Genomic DNA, 19,087 nt, shown 5'->3' with positions numbered 1-19,087 from the left:
AGAGGATTTTTCCACTCATTCGTTGCAAACTTTCTGCGAGCTGTTTCCGCATTTTTTTTTTTCTAACACCACAAAATTTTTATTACTTAAACCAAAATCCTTATCGTATATTTCAATCTATATAGAATTATAATACTTTAAATTATTCTCTGCAGTAAACAAGCCCATTTTCTGACACTCCTTATTCATGGGCATGAGGTCATATAGTCAGACTGAAAGTCTGAAACCACAAAAACAGGGTCTCACAGACCATCCGTCTTCCAATATTTTCTCAATCTTCAGATTGTAAACAGTAAACACAATAAACCTAAATTCAGTAGTATGGTGTAAAGAACCTGAGAGCACTTAACAGGCAGTAATGTTTTATTATCTAAATCCCAACACAATTTACTCCACCATGCTTAGAAAACATCAAGCATATGCCAGTTTCTGCACCAATTTCTACAATCACCTCTCATTAGACCTTTCAAGAAAGGCATCCTTTTCTGCGTGTAAGCACTACTCAAATCTCTTTTTTTCTTTCTCCCATCAATGCAGAATGAAAGCAACATAATTGAAAAAAAGCAAATCTAGATGATGAAAGCAAGTCTTTGAAAGACAAACATAACATTATATAACTTCGTTTTCCAGACCCGCATAACTCCATCCGCACAACCACCAAGTATACCCGCTGTGTCTTAAGAAAAGCAAGCTATAAAGGCTCACAAAAATATTTGAACTAAAGTTTCCAACAACAGTTTCTGAATTATTATAAAGAAACTACTTGGGGCCAATGTCCTTCAGAGCACAAATCTGCTCCTCTCCCATTGCAGACATCACAGAGACAACCAGGTCCTTGCCTTCAGCAAATCCATCCTTGATCTGCACACAAGGATCAATGACGTATTCAGCTATCCGAATTTTTTTTTAAAAGAAAAAGGAAAGACAGAATACAAGTCGAAGATATAGAAAATCATTAAGAAAAACTACAATTTCTATGGACCAAAAACATAACCAAAGGTTGGGTAAATTTTAGGTATAGTTCAGTGTTCTCCAATTGAATTCAAACATGTGGTTGCATTGAATGTAATTATCATTGGAAAAGATAAGATTATTTTTGTTTCATTGGGGAACCTAAAATACTAGAACTAGGTTTTACCCCCAAAGGTTCCAGAGAAGAAATGCACCCAAGTTAAGTCATCAAAACAGGAAACAAGTGGAGCAAAGTAACATGTTGTAGTAAAGATTTAGGACCCATATACTCCGCAACACAGAAAGATGATTTAAAAGCAAAAGAGTAGAGCCTCATGAGAACTTCAGGTTCAAACTTTGACCCAAAAAAAAAAATGCAACTAGAAACCAACCTGGGTCAGCAAATTGTCATCAGTTGGGAGCTTCAGATCATCCTTGGTGTTCCCATTTTCAGTCAGCAAACTCACCTAAAAAAAGCAATCAAACCAGTCAGAAACCAACATTCATATGAAAAATTGACTCTCAAGCACAGGAATAATGAAAAGAGATATAAAAATTGAACATACAAATCCATCCTCAGAGATATCAATCAGCTGGTAGTCAGTACGGTTGACATGAGGAACCTGCATAACACACCCCACAAATACTGAAAACTTATAACAATTAAAGAAGCATAATCAACAGAGAGAAGAATAACAAAACAAATAAAAACATACATCACAGTTATGGGAAGATGGCACAATATCTTCAAGTTTCTTGGCAGTGAAAATGTCAATTCCAACAAAGTGGCACTTAGCATGACCGTGCTTGCCAGTCTTAGAGGTGGAAACTTCAACAACCTTACACAACAAACAATCAATGATATATATCAGTTCATGAAACCACAACTATAAAATCATCAAACCTCAACATATATAGCAAGACCACACCACCAAAATCTACATCCATATTAACTTAACTACAACAACAATCATGCCTTAGTCCCAAAATTTTGGGATCGGCTATAGATCATCGACATAGTAGTCAGATCGGCCACTCCCACTAGTATTATTTTCTGCCCTTATCTATCAAAACTCATCATGCCTTGGTCCTAAAAGTCTGGAATTCAATACAAATCCTCAACATACTAATCCGAACAACTCATACTACTAAACTCCATGTATCTAGAGACCATCAAAGTTGTCATTTACATGATAAAAGCAACAATCTAAAAAACAAAATTTGCTACAGTACCCAGATCAATAAACCAATATAGAACATGAAATGGAAATGGGCAACAAACTATGGATCTTAAGTACACATCATTCAACTACATCATTCAACTATAAAAACCCAGATAGCAAATCAAACAAAACACTCAGAATTGTTCAATTGTTCAAAGTTTGTTCATTTCTAAGCCCCATAAACAAATAAAATAGTCAAAAAAGAATATTCCTAAAAACCCTTTTGCTTTTGGGTCAGATCCGAATCATCTAAAGCTAAAAAAAACCCAAAATCAGAACCAACAAAAAGTACAGATCTAAGACAAAAAAAAACAAAAACCCAGAATCAAAAATAGATTTTGTCTTAGAAACAGAGCAAAAAAAAGATTGAACCTTGCAAGGACGGTTCTTGATGACGATGTAGCCATTCTTGCGAATAGTACCAGCTTGCTGAGGGTAAGTCTTGGAGGCTCCGGCATCGGCCTTGGACTCGAAGTGGTGCTCCTCGCTGTCCGACATGTCGTTTTTTTTGGTGGGTTTGCTTTGTTAGACTCGGTCTCTCTGAACTCAGTGGATTGGATTTGTGAGTGGAGTGACCGATCCCGGAGGCGGAGAGGAAGAAGAAGAGAATTTATATAATGGAAAAAAGAAACTCAAGTGTGTTACGGTGCTTATTCTAGGGTTTCGTGGTGGGCCCAGAAATGGTTTGGACCGTTGGATCTTTGGATAATATAGAGATAGAGAGGCGTTAGTTTTACGCAAGTGTTTTTCTTTTCTTTTTTTCTTTTTAATGGGCTTTTGGGCTTTTGGGTGTGTTACTTTGCTGAGGAGGTAGGTGGGTGACTGATGTGTTGGATTGGTCCATGAGGCCCATCCAATGAGAATCAATGATAAAGACATTTCCATTTTTGGTTGTTTTTCAAATCATTCAAAATGGGGAGAGATTGGAGTAGAGGAAGTTAATTAGAAAGTATTAAGTGCCCATTTAGTATGTGTGTTTAAATAACAGTATTTAATATTTTTGAAAATATGGGTGAAAAAATGTGTGAAAATACGTGTAATGTTGTTAAAAAACTGAAAACATATGTTTGAACTCGCGTACCAAACAGAGCCTAAATTTTTGACATATGTTATTTTTGGTTGCCTTTCATTTTCTACTCTCCTTTCATCTCCTTCCATTTCAAATATATATATTAATGGCATAAAATTTAAATATATATTGTGAAATGTATATAAAGTTATACAAGTGAGGAAATTAAGTTGCTTTCTATTATTGAGGTAGCAAGTTGCTTTGGAATTGTCAGATGTGGGAATGACAAAAATGTCACGATCTATCTTAATTGATAGATCACTTGATTATGCATGTCAAAATACCCCTAACCTATCCTGCTCGCAACCTACCTCACTTTCGTTTGTGCAAGTTGTCCCTACCTTAGAGTAGGAATAAAGTGGATATAATACACTAATAATCCAATATCATCCTGATCCAATAACATCCCCACCAAAAGAGGTGGATATTACATTATTACTCAAGGGTTAGAAAAGACCACACTCATTTTTTGCAACCTCGCTTTCATAGAAAAGGAAAAAATTTGAGCCATCGTTATGTCATCTAAAATGAAATGATATCTTTATTCTAATGATTGATGTTTTTTTTTTTGGTACATGCACTGCCATTAAAGTTTCAAGAATAATTGGAAATATAAAAAATATAAAAAAAAACTATATTAAATCACAATTCAAATTTTTGTAACAAAAAAAAAAAAAAAAACCTGTGTTTTAATTATATATATATATATATATATTTTTTTTTTGAGAATCTAATTTATACGTGGATAAATCAATTTGAAAATCAAGAGGAAAGTGAGCTAATTTTGTAGGTAATGTTTTAGTGGGAATTAGAGTTGTATTTTTACTGGATTGTCCTTTAGTTTTGTCTTTACTTAAACATAAGGGTGTAGAGGTATTTTTGAAAAAAAAAAATGAGGATCCAAAACAAGAGAAGCCCTTTAAATAAAAGTATAGGTAGATAAAAGTTTTGAATAACCCTCTAATACAAAATGGAATCTTTATCCAAATTATTAAGGAGATTGTGTCTCAAAGAGTTATACCGTGTAATCCTTTAAATTTCACAAAAGTTTGAATAACTTTTTAACTCCTTTAAATTCCACAAAAGTTTTGAATAACCCTCTCACACGAAATTGAATATCTATCCCAGTTACCAAATTCAAGCAAATATATCTGCATGGTCTTCGTGGCCTTTGACTATATGTAATGTTTTTTTTTTTTTTTTGAGCAAAGTACGTAATGTGTTTTAACTTTTAAGCATTTGGTTTGGGGTTGGGAATTAAGGAGCAACCAAAGGTGTATTGGGAGTGTTTGAGTCAGCTCAGTTTTGTAGTCTAAGCTCTACCCCCTCCACATGTATTAGGCAAGCCCACCATTTTTTCTTTTTTTTTTGAGCAGATGAGTTTTTCATACCAATATGTATACCATATACCTAAGTTTTTAAGAGCAAAACTTAGATATTGTATCTTAGGAATCTTATTTAAATTAAAACACCTGATTGCATTGACCAATAGAGTACAAACAATATTATCTTTTCAATGAGAATTAAATTCAATGCAATTATGCATTCAAATTTAATTAGGAAACCTATGTAGTGCACCTAGGGTACTGTTCTGTACCTAAGTGTTAATCTTTAATAACATGATTTAGACATCGAATGTTTTTAGAGCTTAATAACAATCCAAATGACAAGCTGGTTAGAGAACAAGTTCAGCTCAATTAGGTTTTTTTAGTAAAACCAGAAAGGTTATCAATCTAACAATTTGCATCAAACAACACAACCGAAAGATTGACAATGTCACAAAACCAATACCAAAGAATTCCACATAAATTGCCATTTAATCTTCATGTTTCTCCAGCTATTAACATATGAATAAAAATGAGTTTATCAAATGATTAAATTCACAAACAGTAGGAGCAACACAACCGAAAGATTGACAATGTCACAAAACCAATACCAAAGAATTCCACATAAATTGCCACTTAATCTTCATGTTTCTCCAGCTATTAACATATGAATAAAAATGAGTTTATCAAATGATTAAATTCACAAACAGTAGGAGCCTCAAAATTCTTCTACTTTAACAGCATCACGAGTCATTTCATAGGCATCTTTGGGCCTTGATTTCTTCACACCAGCTGTGAACCATACTTTATCAGATTTGTAGCTTTCGACAGCCACACTGGTAACCTTGACCCACACCAGAACCTTTGTCTTCATTCCATCTATTCCAGTGAGCTTTCCCCTTGATAATGTCCCTTTAACACGAGTGGCATACCTTACAATGGATGAGTCTTTGAAGCTCACCTCACATGCAGAGGGCAAATACACTATGAGCTTGGACCTTGATTCATCAAATTCATAACATGTTATGTTTCGAGGGAAGAGACCAGGGGGAAGGTTGTACTCTCGGAGAAGATCTGGCAAGGCTTTCGATGGCTTACCTATAAGAAGGGTAAGCTTTATTTAATCTCTGAGAACATATTTGTGATGTAAATAATCTTAATACACTATCGCATCTTGTCCAAGTGTTAACCAATTATGTAGGGCCTTGATATCCTACATTTGTTTGAGTAATACCAAAGTATTTATTTCATGTTAACCAAGTGATAGAAAATTATTATGGAGCAGAAGTAACTGCAAAGTATGTACACACATTAGGGCAATCACACCAATACATAGTGCTCTTACCTTTCAGCTTGCTGAACACCCATTTTGCCTTCTCTTCAACAGTATTAGAAAGAGACTGATATTCAAAACAGCACAATTAGTTTAAAGTTGATATAGGAGTCATCTACATGTCACATTACCAAATAAATAGCAAAAAAATGTCATTTGCTTTCATTTTAGATATGCTCATACTTAAAATTAGATGGTAAATTTGAGGGTAGATTTTGTTTCTTCAATGAAGCTGCTATTGCCAGATAATTTCTGCAGTTTTAGCTCACCTATTATGTAGAATATTCTGCTTCATTTGTCTCATAAAGGCACTGTCATGTGAGTATTTATCAAACTTTTGCAGAAATGGACTACAAAACCTTTTATATACAACCCAATCATGAAGCAAAAAATCTTTATGTACAACAAATTCAATATGCGAAGATTAATTCTTTATTTTAGAAATTTTTTGGATGCATATCAAAAGGACGTATAACACTTTAAAAAATATGCATGTGATGATGAAAATTTTCACATGGCACCATGTGTGCTGTTTTGGATAGCAAATCTCAGGGCTGTAAGAGGGAAGGAAGCTAGGAAGCCTCCAATGCTTGATACCTTGATTGGTTTACTTTCTGTGTGTGTATATATATTAATAGTTTAATACCTTCTTCATTGTCTACAAGAAGTCTTTCATAATTTCATTTATTTATAAAAAAAAAAATAAAAAAAAAAAAAGATTTCTAAGGAAAGAAGTCTAGTGTCTTAGTTGATAAGCTTAATTATAGCATTAGCCATCCTCCTCCTCATATAATATTGGTAGGAAAGTTAAGATGAATGCAATGATTTTGCAGAAAAATGAATGTTTCTCAAAAATAATAATCATAGCAATAAAAGATCAATATAGAGATATGGAATGGACTGTTATATGTAGAGTTTTGAGGATTGTCTTTATAACTGAGAAATTGAAGGACCTAGAAGTGGCAAAACGAGGAATGTGTATAAAAAAGTATCATTGAGATCATCAAAAGTCACACTGCAGAAACAAATTAGTAATGCATTACTCTGTTATTGACAATGTGATCTCTTTCTTTATTTTGATTCAAATTATTGATTCACCATTTAAAAAAAGAAAAAAGAAAAAAGTGGGAACCGACTAGAATTGTTTCTTTCTTTTCTTTTTAAATCACCAATAAGCTAATTAGCTAAACATTAAGCATGAGGATATGAATCGAGATAGAAGAAATTGTTGCAAGTGATGTTTCAATTATCTGACATGACATCCATTTTTTTGACTTCTTTTAAAATTTCAAAAATTCTTTTCAGCCTTTTTGGGTAGAAACTAGAAACATTCCAAAGATTGTTGTATTTCAGAAATATCGAACAATTCATTCAAGAGAATTAACAAAGATTTTACCAAATAGAAATCAAGTGCAAGCACTAGTCCAAATGAAAACCAAGAATTTCCCACCCAAAAAAAGAGGCCATGCCCATCTTCAATCTTAATCTCATTCCACCAAACCATGTAATGTTTAGTTAGATCTTGCAAATTATCAAGTGGGTACATTGTATCAAGCAGCATTATGCATATAAAGATTCAAAAAACCAGCCAGGAAAAGAAAAATATTGAGAAGAATGCAAATGGGTGATTAGTGAAACAGAATATAAAGAAGAATTAAAGATGGAGCTAATAAAAAATGTGGAGAATTCAGGTGAAACATACAGAGAGGTCTTCAGTGATGTTGGAGATCTCTGCCTTGGCTTTCTTGGAAATCCAAAAGCTCCCAACTTTTGTCAGAGCTTTCTCCATTTCTGTCTCTCCCTTCCCAGTCCTCTCCTCTCTCAGTCTCACACTGATGAAAAAAGAAGAAGTTGAAGTAGTTTCTTCACCAAAAATTCTTTCTCTCTGTGTCTCTCTATCTGAGACACACAGGATGTGTAACAACTCACAACTCACAAGACGGCACAGCACAAAGCCGTGCCCACAAACGTAAAATAAAGATTATAAAGAAAATGAAGAGGGGGTAAATAAATTTGAAATTTTGAATGAGAATTAAAGTGTATAGTAATAGAAATGATGCAAGATAGAAAATTAGGAATTATATGATTTATATTTATCAGTTTTTTTTTTTGAGAAACCAAGTGTCAGTGGTTTGTAGTTTAACTGAATGACACATTTTTTTGTTTTTTTAACGGATACGTATAGAGAAATTTTGGTGTCACCTCTAAAACCACAACTTTGCTCATAATTCGTCACATGGATGAATTGTGGTTGGTGGAGGGGTGCACTCCTTCACCAACTAGAACTCACCACATGGGCAAATTATGGGCAAATTTATGATTTTGGATATGATACTAGAATTTTTCCATACATTTAAGATTTAAGGATAAATACACTCACCCCAAACAATTTAATAAGAATAAAAAAAGAAAATTAAAACTTCCAATAATTTCTGTGGATAATAATTAATACAGTAAGTCATACTGTCATAAGTGCTTAAGTGGTTGTTTCTGATTTGCTCTAGAATTTTTTTTTTTTTTAAAAAGGTGGTTGTTTGAATTTTGATGCTTTAAAGACAATTAAGCTACTAATGAGGCTTAAAGTATTTTGCAAGATAACACAGACAAGGACAGCACACTTAAACATACTAGCTTCAATAATGACATTCTATCTCATTAGCAACATATATATATATATATATATATATCTCTACTTTTCTTTTTTTTTTTTTTTTTTTTTTTTTTTTTAAAGAGAGTTTTAACTTTCAACCTATAGCGTTCGTTCTTGATGATAGCTCTTTATCATTAGACTAAGACATCAATCGATTTTTGGTGTAGACGGGAATTGAACATCAAATTTCTTATTCAACTATTAGAGATTTTACCAGTTGAATTAACTGGAATCCACATTTTACCAACATAATGGAAGAATGAAAATTTCCATGATATTGCTCCTCTTTTTATGCCAAAGAGGTGACATTTGTTAGGATCATTTTTTTTTCTTCTGCATATTTTTTAAGTTTTATCGTTTTAAGTACAACATAATTAAACCACCCCCCCCCCCCCCCCAGCTTTTCCAATTTCCCATTAGTATTGGTGCTACTATTAGAATTTATACAAAATATAACTAACTGGCCCCCTCTCAAATATCAAAATTTGATCCCTCAAAATCTAAAATTTGGACCTTAAGCATTCATAAGTGGTGTTGTCCTAAAAGTTTCAAAAATATTAATTAGTGCCAGAAAACCCCCAAAAAATTGGATTGTTACAAAATAGACCCCCAAAAAAATTACCATCAAGATAGCCCATTTCATAGCTCATCATGGCCTTCCAAATACCAAAAGAAAAAAAAAAAAAAAAAAACCAAAATTCTCCTTTTTTATACATTCCAAATCACCAAAGATCGATTTTTTTTTTGGTAGAATACTATTTTGGTCTCTAAATTTTGTTAACAGTTTGTTTTTGGTCCCTAAACTTTAAAAAGTTCTTTTTTCATTCCTCAATTTTGTAAAGATTTTTTTCAATAATTTAAAGACAAAAATAAAGATGAAAAAAGAACTTTGTTTAATAGTTTAGGGATGAAAAACAAACTTTTAATAAAGTTTAAGAATATAAATAAAAACATTTTCAACAGTTTAGGGACGAAATGTGAACTTTTTAATAGTTTAGGGAGGAAAAATGAACTTCTTAAAGTTTAAAGATGAAAATCAAACTTTTAATAAAAATTAGGAACCAAAATATTATTTTACCCAAAATTTTTTTTTAATTAAAAAAAAAACCCAAAACAAATCTAAATTACTCTGTGTGTGTGTTGTGCACTCAATCCATCACGCCGCCAGTCACCTCGCTGTGAATCTGTGGTTCTCCATCAACTCCAAGCTTTGTCACAGTACCACTGGTATCTCTCTCTCAAACTCTCTCTCAGTCGGTGTTTAACTTGTGAACACCGATTAATATACTACTAAAGACTAAACTAGTGTAATCGGTTTACTACCTTTGTAATGTGCTATACAACTCTGTATGTTGTACTTTAGCAATTTTAACTTGACTGAGTTTCATTTGTGGGTTTGACAATCTCAATAAAAAAAAAAAAAATCTTGTGATTGTAATTTCTTTAAATTTTTGTTTATAAGTTTATATAATATATTAATAATATTACTGTATTGTTAAGTCGTGAGTGAATGTGTTATTAAAAGTGAATGTTATATAATATATATAAAAATTTATAATAGTGTCATGTATTGTACGTTAATGTATTTATATTTGGTTTTGAAATTTTTTGCTTTATTTTTTTATTGAATTTTTTATATAATATATTTATAATGTATTTATATTGAATTTTTTGCTTAATTGTTTGTTTATCTCACTATACATAGTAGTTTATACTTGATTGTTCATACTAGTGGTGTATTGATGACTGATATGGGATCATCCTAGTGTACAAGATGGAAAATAAGATTTTAAGTAATTTTTTTTACTATATATATTACTAAAAATTTAGCTTAGAATCAATTATAAATGATTTTAGTATAATGAAAAATATAGGTCATAACTTTGTTGAGATAAAGTTAATTTATGAATTTTTTTTTTTTTTTTTTTTACTTAAGAACTTTATTGTATTTACTCTTTAGCTTGGTCGTTTGGAAAATATTTCCAGCTTTGCCCTAATTAAACCTATAATTTATTTTTATCTTAACGAGGAAAATTATGACATGTCACCTTGTTTAAAGATGAGTTTAATAATGTAGCCGAAGTGGCAGCTTGGGTTATTGTAGTGGTAGGTGGACAGGGCACGAAAAGCTCCAATCATTAGGTATTTAATAAAATATAAAATTTATTTCTGAATTAGTTTAAATCAATACACAACAATTTAGGATTAAAATTCTTCATGATTACTTTTTTTTCCTTATATTCTTTATAATTTCAAAATTTTTAAATGATAAAAAATTTATAATTATATCATTAATCAAATGTTTAAATCTCAAGTTTTTATAGTATAAAATTATACATAAAAAAATAAGTTTATTAAAAATATAAAAAACATGCAATTTAACAATTAAATTTTCAAAATATATAATCATGTTAATTTTTTCAATGAATATTGTAGTCATTGATTACAATCAAATTTATAGTCTAATTTTGTCTTTAAAATTACACATAATTGATCACCTCATAACAAATCCAAAGAAAATAGTTCCAAATCCGATTTTGAGCTAAACTTTTTTTAGACAAAATTACAACTACCTTTTTTATTAAGCAAGATTTTCAAGTTGTGGCAAGTCCGTTCTTGATAATTGTATTTATCAGAACAATATATCAATTAATTATTATTACATGCCTTCAAAATTCAAATTTTTTATTCGACTTTTTAAAAAAGACCATGAAAATTTAAAAAATTGGTACATAAATTAAATAAACTAAAACTAGAAAATAAAAAACTCTCATCGTGTAAAAAAAAAAAGAAAAGAAAAAAGAAAATGAAGAGACAACAATCAACGTTCAACAACCACCACTAGTCAAAACATCAAAACCCAGTCTCCATCTCTCTCTCTCTCTCTCTCTCTCTCACAGAAACACAGAGCGAGAGAGACACACACAAAGAAACGATGCAATGGAGGTGGAGAGCCCTAAGCACTATAACCAGAACTTTTTCCTCCTCCTCAGCTTCCACAACAGCAACGCCACCGCCCTCTGAATTCCCCAAAACCCTCGAGGGTCTTCGGGCCCGGCTGGCCCGAGAATCTCCGACCCTATCGGAATTCGCGTACTCCGTCGAAGTCGGCACCAAGAAGAACCCTCTGCCCAAGCCCAAGTGGATGAAGGAGGCCGTTCCCGGCGGCGAAAAGTACGTTCAAATCAAGAAGAAGCTACGTGAGCTCAAGCTCCACACCGTCTGCGAAGAGGCCAGGTGTCCTAACCTCGGCGAATGCTGGTCCGGCGGCGAAACTGGCACCGCCACCGCCACCATTATGATCCTCGGCGATACCTGCACTCGCGGTTGCCGGTATAAAAACAAAATTATGCATTTCATGATTTTATCATTGTCTAAGCTTTCATGATTTTTAGTTCTGTAAATACAATTTGATTTGCAATGCCAATATCTAATTTGAACTTTATTCAGTGCACTTTTTTTTTTTTTTTCAAAAAAAAAAAAAAATCAATATCAAATAATTAGAATTCTTGTGATGATTGAAAGTAAAAGAGCCCAGTAAAATTCAATAGTAATCTCATTACAATAACGGGTTTCATTTATTAGCTCAACCTATAAAGTCTCTTATTATCGAATAAGGGATTTGGGCTCGAACTTTGGACCTTAAATATAAAATAAATAGAAGGGTAAATTGTCTATTTGGTTCCTAACCTTTTGGTATTGTGTCAATTTGGTCACTGGTGGATGGAAAATGCTCACCCATATTATTAAGGGCAGGGATCGTTTTGACAAAAAGCCAAAAGATTAAGGACCAAATTGATTCATTTGAAAGGTGAAGAACCAAACTGACACACAATGTAAATGTTAGGGACCAAATACGTAACGGATGGGCAAAGTGTGACTTTTACCCATCCAAGTCGTTTCCTGCTTCTTATTTCTTTTGTTTTAATAAAGTTTGGTATGTTTGTGGAATTGATTCTGTAAGTTTGTGAAGAGGGATGGATGGATGGGTGTATAGTATACTTTGTTTGATATTGTAATTCAAATTGTTAATTTTCTCAGGTTTTGTAATGTGAAGACGTCGCGTACACCTCCACCGCCTGATCAGAATGAACCGGGGAATGTGGCGGAGGCTATTGCTTCATGGGGTTTGGAATATGTGGTGATTACAAGTGTGGACCGGGATGATTTGCCTGACCAGGGGAGTGGCCATTTTACTGAGACGGTGCAGAAGTTGAAGGCGCTGAAGCCAAATATGCTGATAGAAGCCTTGGGTATGAATGAGCTATTGGTTTTTATTTATTTATTTTCTATTTATTTTTTTTAAGTGTGAGAATTAATGAATGTGTATATAGATGTCAGAATAATTGAAAGGTTTCCAAGTATAGCTAATTGTTATTAAGAAAAGCAATAGATTGTTTGGAAAATGTAGGCCAGTGGACACTACAACTAACGCTGCAAATGTGGAAAATGTGTTGCTTTTCTATTATTGCCATTGAAGTCCATTTTCTTGGATTGCAGGAATTGGCATTTGATTTAGTGACCCTTTAAGCTCTGTTTGTTGGGTCTTTTCAAAGGAAGCTTCAGCTTTAAAAAAGCGGAAGCTGCCTGCATCTTTTCTTGTGAGTCAAATATTAGTTATTTCACCAAATTTGTGGAGTGGCTTTTGAGAAATGCTGCTCAAAGCAGCCTAGCTTGTCATAGTTTAAAAACCTGCAGCACTTGATTGGGTGATTAAGCCTTTCTTTGTGTTCTGTAAATAGTGCAGCTCATATACGTTATAGGCAGATCTAAGCAAAGGCCCCTACGTACTTGGTTTATAATTAATTGTAAGCTTTACATAGGCTGTGGATTGTATGGTTGAACTTGGATCTATTGTTATTATAAGGGTTTGATTATATATAGAAAGTTGGATTACGTTCCCATTGACTCTTGGTTCTTGCACTTTCTGTCACGTTGCGTGCACTTTTTTGGATTGTGCAGCTCCTGATTTTGAAAATGTGGTTCATAAGCCATGCAAGCCCTTTAATTGGCTGGTTGTGTAATCTCTTTTGGTGGTGCTGGAGATTCAACTAATTGAGCTGAGTATTTTTTTTATGTTGAATTTGTATATATGGATATGGAAGCTCATTCACAATACTAGTAGTTTTAGAGAGAGGCATTCGGATACTTTTTTATGGGACTTACTGTAAAGTTCACCTAGACAGTGGAATGCATGGTTAAACATGATTTAAATCTGCTTATAAATAGGAAGTTGGAATACTTTACAATGACTCTTGTGTTCATTTCTGTCTATAGCTGTTTTGGATGCATCTTTGTTCTTTCTGTGATGTTGCTTGTACTATTTTGATTGTGCAGTTCCTTGGAAAAGCAATAGATATCTTGGAATTTGATTGCAAATGTAGGCTACTAAACACCATGGCTAATTCTGCACAAGATGGCAATGTGTTTACCATTTTCTGTTATTCCCGTTGAAGTCCATTTTCCTGGATTGCAGGAATTGGTATTTAATTTAGTGGCCCTTTAGGCCCTGTTTGGTTGGTAAATAAAAATTCTTTATCTTTTCACTAATTTTGTGGAGTGGCTTGTGCTTTTTAGGCTTCTTTTAAGAAATGCTGCTCAGAGAAGCTGAGCTTGTGGTAGTTTTAAAAACCTGCGGCCCTTAATCGTGTGATTAAGCTTTTTATTAAGATCCCTATATACTGCAGCATATGAACATTAGGCAGATACAAAGAAAGCCTTGTTTTAGAGCTAATGGTAAACTTTACTCAGGCTATGGTTTGCACGGTTGAACTTGTATCAATTGCTATACATAATATGGTTCAACTTATATATAGAAAATTTGGATTACATCTTCAATGACTCTTTTTTGGTTCACATTTCTTGCCCTTCTATGTGCGTTTTGGTTCTTTTTGCAATGTTGTTGGTGCATGACAAAACCAAAACTTGATGCAACACATAAATTAAAGAACAGAAACAATAAAATCCATCCAGGAATTATCACCTAGGATTTCTTGGAGTCATAACCAAAAGGTATAAAACAAACTTCTAGGAGTTGGGAGTGCTTTGAGTTAGCCCTAAGTGAGATAAAAGAAACTTCTAGGTGTTAGCACATAGGTTGGCTGGAGTCAACACCTAACCATTGAAAAATTCCAAGAATAGTTTATTCATCTAAACTGTAATCTATAAGACCATCTTCATAGTAGTATGTTATTATGCTTATATAGACTAGTAGGACTAAAGTCTAATTCTAACTGAAATAGGAACACCCAAATTTTAATTTGTTTGGGAAATCTCAATTATTGAATTATAAAAATAACCTTGACTCTAGGAATTAAATAAAATACGAATTTATATAATTTATTAATAATACCTAAAATAAAATACATTTGACTTCCAAATATAAATAAAAACTAAATAAATATTTCTCTATGCTTCCCTTAATCAGTTGCTTGCAATTTTTTTGATTGTGCAGCTCATGGTTTTTCAAAATTTGGTTCATCAGCCACGCAAACCCTTTAATTGGCTGTTTGTATAATCTTATTTTGGTGGTTCTGGAGCTTTGACTAGTTGAGCTGAATAATTTTTCAGGTTGGAATTTGTTTATAGGGAAGCTGATGTACACTAATGGCAGTTTTAGAGTGAGGCATTTGAATACTTGTTTTGGAACTTATTATAAAGTTTACCTAGACTGTGGAATGCATGGTTAAATTTGGATCCAAATGTATACATGATTTAATTCTGCTTATAAATAGGAAGTTGGATGACTTTACAAGGACTCTTTTAGGTTGATTTATGCACATAGTTGGTTTGGAGGAGTCCTTGTTCTTTCTGTAATGTTGCACTATTTTGATTCTGCAGTTCCTGATTTTCAAGGAGATGCTGGCTGTGTAGAGAAAGTTGCGAAATCAGGATTAGATGTCTTTGCTCATAATATTGAAACGGTTGAAGAGCTTCAGAGTTCTGTGCGTGATAACCGTGCTAATTTCAAGCAGTCTTTAGATGTTTTAGTGATGGCCAAGGACTATGCTCCTGCAGGAACACTTACCAAAACTTCAATAATGTTAGGATGTGGAGAAACACCCGAGCAAGTTGTCAGAACTATGGAGAAAGTGAGAGCAGCAGGTGTGGATGTGATGACACTTGGTCAATATATGAGACCGTCAAAGCGCCATATGCCAGTGTTTGAATACATTACACCTGAGGCTTTTGAGAATTATCAAACTCTTGGCATGGAAATGGTATGCTTGAATATTTTATATTTTGATTATGGCACATTAATTGATTGTATTCTTACATGCATGGCTTGTTTAGTCAACTTTATTGTAGTTTGGGTAGATAATCTGTCTTGGGCTATTTATGTGTGTGTGTGTATTCTATGTTCATTCGTTGCATACTAGTGACTACAATTGGTAGTGCTACAGAATTTGCTCCCTCTCTCATTCTTCAACTCCCTTCCCTCTCTCTGTTCCCTTCCTTCAACATGATGGTAATGATAGTACTTTATTAGGACCTTTTATATCTTTCCAATTTCTACTTTCTCAATATTCACTTAGAATTACCTGATTGTAGTACCCTTTAATTGTGATGGCTTGTTCTCCTCTTTTACTTAACTGTTCTTACTTGGGAAGTCATTCTATATGTAAAATATATGATTTATACTTCTTCCTATGGAGGAGAGTGCCTTCAGTGACCAATCTTTTTCTCTTCCTAATTTTTTGATTTTTTATTCATGCTTTAGGGTACTAGTGTAATAATGCATCAGATTGAACATCATTGGATTATCAATTTGGTTTTATGCTAGGGAGGTCTTAGATCTACCATAGAAGTATTTTTCTTACTTAGATACTTATCAAAAAAAAAAAAAGAAGTATTTTTCTTACTTAGATGTCTAATGGAGAAATATAAAGAAGATGTATGATAGAGGACCTAGAGATGTTATTTGGTGGATTTATTAAAGAAAGGAGTTCCTCTAATATATATTGTGGTGATTAAGGATATGTAATGACAGAATTGTAACTAGTGTGAGAACAAGTTGAGGTATCTTACATCTTGCTCGGTCAGAACAAATACTGAAGAGCATTCAAATGTTTGGATTCCAAAATCACAGTAGACCAACAATGAGACATTTGATTTCTTGCCTATCCCTGGTTAATATAATACATTGTTTTGATGTACTTTACTTTTTATCAAACATATGTTGATTGTCAGTTGATCATGTCAAATGTATATTAATCATTCTCTCTCAACGTGCATAAAGTTGACAATGAGTATTTTTTTCTAATGTGAGTGCATGCATAATTATTATCAATCGTGTGCTTTGGATGGACAGGGATTTCGATATGTTGCATCTGGTCCTATGGTTAGATCTTCATATAAAGCAGGTGAATTCTACATCAAATCCATGATTGAATCAGATCGGGCTGCTTCTTCACAGCTTCCTGTTTGTTGATGAGTATTTTTTTCCCTCTTACATATAATATCATAAAATCATCACTTCCTGTGCATTGTTTAAGTGATAATTACTTGGGCTTAAGCTCAGCCAGCTTTAGTACTTCTTTAAAGTGGTCAAGAGCCTTGTAGCTCAATTGACACCTATTGGATTTCTAAGGCTTTGCTCTTGAGTTTTGTTGACAAAAATAGTTTTGAATTTATGTATATAGTGTTATGATCCATGTAAGGCAATATACCTGCTGATTTTCATACAAAATTGTGGTCTTTGGTGAACTGCGTTGGATTAGAGAAGTGAAATCAAATTAATGAAGACTGTTTGGAGCCAAAGCATATGTGATTTAAGCAAAGCTTTTATTGTGCTTTTGACCTTGTTTTTTTCAGAATTGTAAGCTTTGATTTATCCAAGAATCAACATCATTTGGAAATCATGTCAAATTGCATTTTTTGAGGTTTGAAGTTACAAAATTAGACAAGGTTGACAGATAAATTTAAAAGAAAAAATAAAAATCAGATTATAGATAGATGTGAAGTAGGTATCCGAATATATTTTTTGCTAGGGCTTACATCAAAGTGACTTTTTTGTGACGGTGCTTTGAAATTACTTTATTTAGTCTTATAGAAGGTTGACTTTTTGATGAGAAAGTATATTGCTTTGCTTTGAAATTTCACATCGTAGTTTTTTGTTTTATTTCTATTTGTGATTCACTTATTTTGCTGAAATAGAAAACTTTTATTCTTTGAAACGCACACAAGAATGTGTTTATAAACTTTGGGGTTTGTGAAGTTTGTGAAAGTAATAGAATTATTCTTGTGGGGCCAGAGAATTTGTGGTTCCGGCTCACTTTACATTAGGGCCCTTGACCCAAACCGAGGAGACCTATTGCCGAGGACGCATAATGAAAGCCCCAAAAAGGCCCAAGGATGTGGCTGAGAATGATCTCACACTCAGCATCCCATAGGACACCTAAAGAAAAAGGACGAGCTCAGTGCAGGGACAGGTCAAGGGAAAAAGCTATCAATACAGCAATAAAGAACCCTGCGTCTGAAAGGTCCATGCCTTGGACCATGACTATCCAGCTTTTACAGCTACTCCTAACCACTCCAGGTATGAGTTGATAGGACAAGTCTCAACCCCAGAAAATGGAGCTGACACGTGGACACTAGAAGAGGGGTAAACGCTAGTATAAAAGGGAATGAGAACCAAAGGGGAGGGAGGGAGCTCCTCGGACAAGGTCTAAAAAACGGGAACCATTCATTGTGGCCACCAGAAGAAGATCTCGTTAAACTCGTTAAGATTCGCCTTCATGTAAGTTTCCATAGACACCATGGCTGACCATGGCTAAACCGCTGTTCGGTGACCAAGGCCTAGCCTCACAAGCTCACTCTCTACAAATTGTATTGTTTGGGCCCTTAACGTGCGAACACAACACTATTTTGTGGGTCGTTACAAATTGTGTCCCTACAATTGGCGCCGTCTGTGGGAAGGCTTGCGCGTTGTCACAGGTGGTGGCGGAATAAAGTCTCTGTCAAACAAGGGTCTGCGAAAGCTCCTCCATTTTCAGCAACACGCTGTTGTTGTCCTGACATAAATTTTCGCTTGGGACTACACCTCGCAGTGTCAATGGCACGGGTAGTTCTAGGGGCTTCCAACATCAGGTTAACGCCCCACACTTTGGTCGAAGGGCTAATCCTCGAAAATAAAAAAAATGATATAAAAGAAAAACTACAAGTTTTGGACAGAACCAAGGCCTTGTATGGTCCTCGGACTCAAGCCTATGGGGAAACCAACTACTTAAAGGAAAAACTACAAGTTTTGGACAGAACCAAGGCCTTGTATGGTCCTCGGACTCAAGCCTAGGGGGAAACCAACTACTTAAAAGAAAAACTACAAGTTTTGGACGGAACCAAGGCCTTGTATGGTCCTCGGACTCAAGCCTACGGGGAAACCAACTACTTAAAGGAAAAACTACAAGTTTTGGACAAAACCAAGGCCTTGTATGGTCCTCGGACTCAAGCCTACGGGGAAACCAATTGCTTAGAAGAAAAATACTGAGTTTTGGACACAACTCGGACATTGTACGGTCCCCGGACTCTGTCCCATGG

The 19,087-nt window shown here is 33.9% G+C and overlaps 3 protein-coding genes across 3 annotated transcripts; 1 reads left to right on the top strand and 2 right to left on the bottom strand.

The window, feature by feature from the left end:
• Nucleotides 1–574: 574 nt before the first annotated feature.
• LOC126704462 (eukaryotic translation initiation factor 5A-2) lies at nt 575–2,798 on the bottom strand. Its single transcript, XM_050403500.1, has 5 exons — nt 2,547–2,798; nt 1,668–1,790; nt 1,518–1,574; nt 1,344–1,418; nt 575–861 (listed from the first exon to the last, which is right to left on the bottom strand). The coding sequence occupies exons 1-5, from the start codon at nt 2,670–2,672 to the stop codon at nt 760–762; spliced, it is 483 nt and encodes a 160-aa protein (XP_050259457.1). The 5' UTR covers nt 2,673–2,798; the 3' UTR covers nt 575–759.
• Nucleotides 2,799–5,031: 2,233 nt separating this feature from the next.
• Nucleotides 5,032–7,939, bottom strand: LOC126703007 (uncharacterized protein At5g01610-like). Its single transcript, XM_050401891.1, has 3 exons — nt 7,604–7,939; nt 5,914–5,968; nt 5,032–5,666 (listed from the first exon to the last, which is right to left on the bottom strand). Exons 1-3 carry the CDS (start codon nt 7,688–7,690, stop codon nt 5,287–5,289), a joined length of 522 nt encoding a protein of 173 aa, XP_050257848.1. The 5' UTR covers nt 7,691–7,939; the 3' UTR covers nt 5,032–5,286.
• A 3,459-nt stretch (nt 7,940–11,398) lies between these two features.
• Nucleotides 11,399–17,331, top strand: LOC126702436 (lipoyl synthase, mitochondrial-like). Its single transcript, XM_050401138.1, has 4 exons — nt 11,399–11,884; nt 12,593–12,804; nt 15,392–15,771; nt 16,863–17,331. Exons 1-4 carry the CDS (start codon nt 11,487–11,489, stop codon nt 16,980–16,982), a joined length of 1,110 nt encoding a protein of 369 aa, XP_050257095.1. The 5' UTR covers nt 11,399–11,486; the 3' UTR covers nt 16,983–17,331.
• The last annotated feature ends 1,756 nt before the right edge of the window (nt 17,332–19,087 follow it).

Source organism: Quercus robur, chromosome 10 (genome assembly GCF_932294415.1).
Source record: "Quercus robur chromosome 10, dhQueRobu3.1, whole genome shotgun sequence".
NCBI lineage: Eukaryota > Viridiplantae > Streptophyta > Magnoliopsida > Fagales > Fagaceae > Quercus > Quercus robur.
The sequence above is the reverse complement of the archived record's forward strand: the minus strand, read 5'-3'. Positions and strand labels throughout refer to the sequence as shown.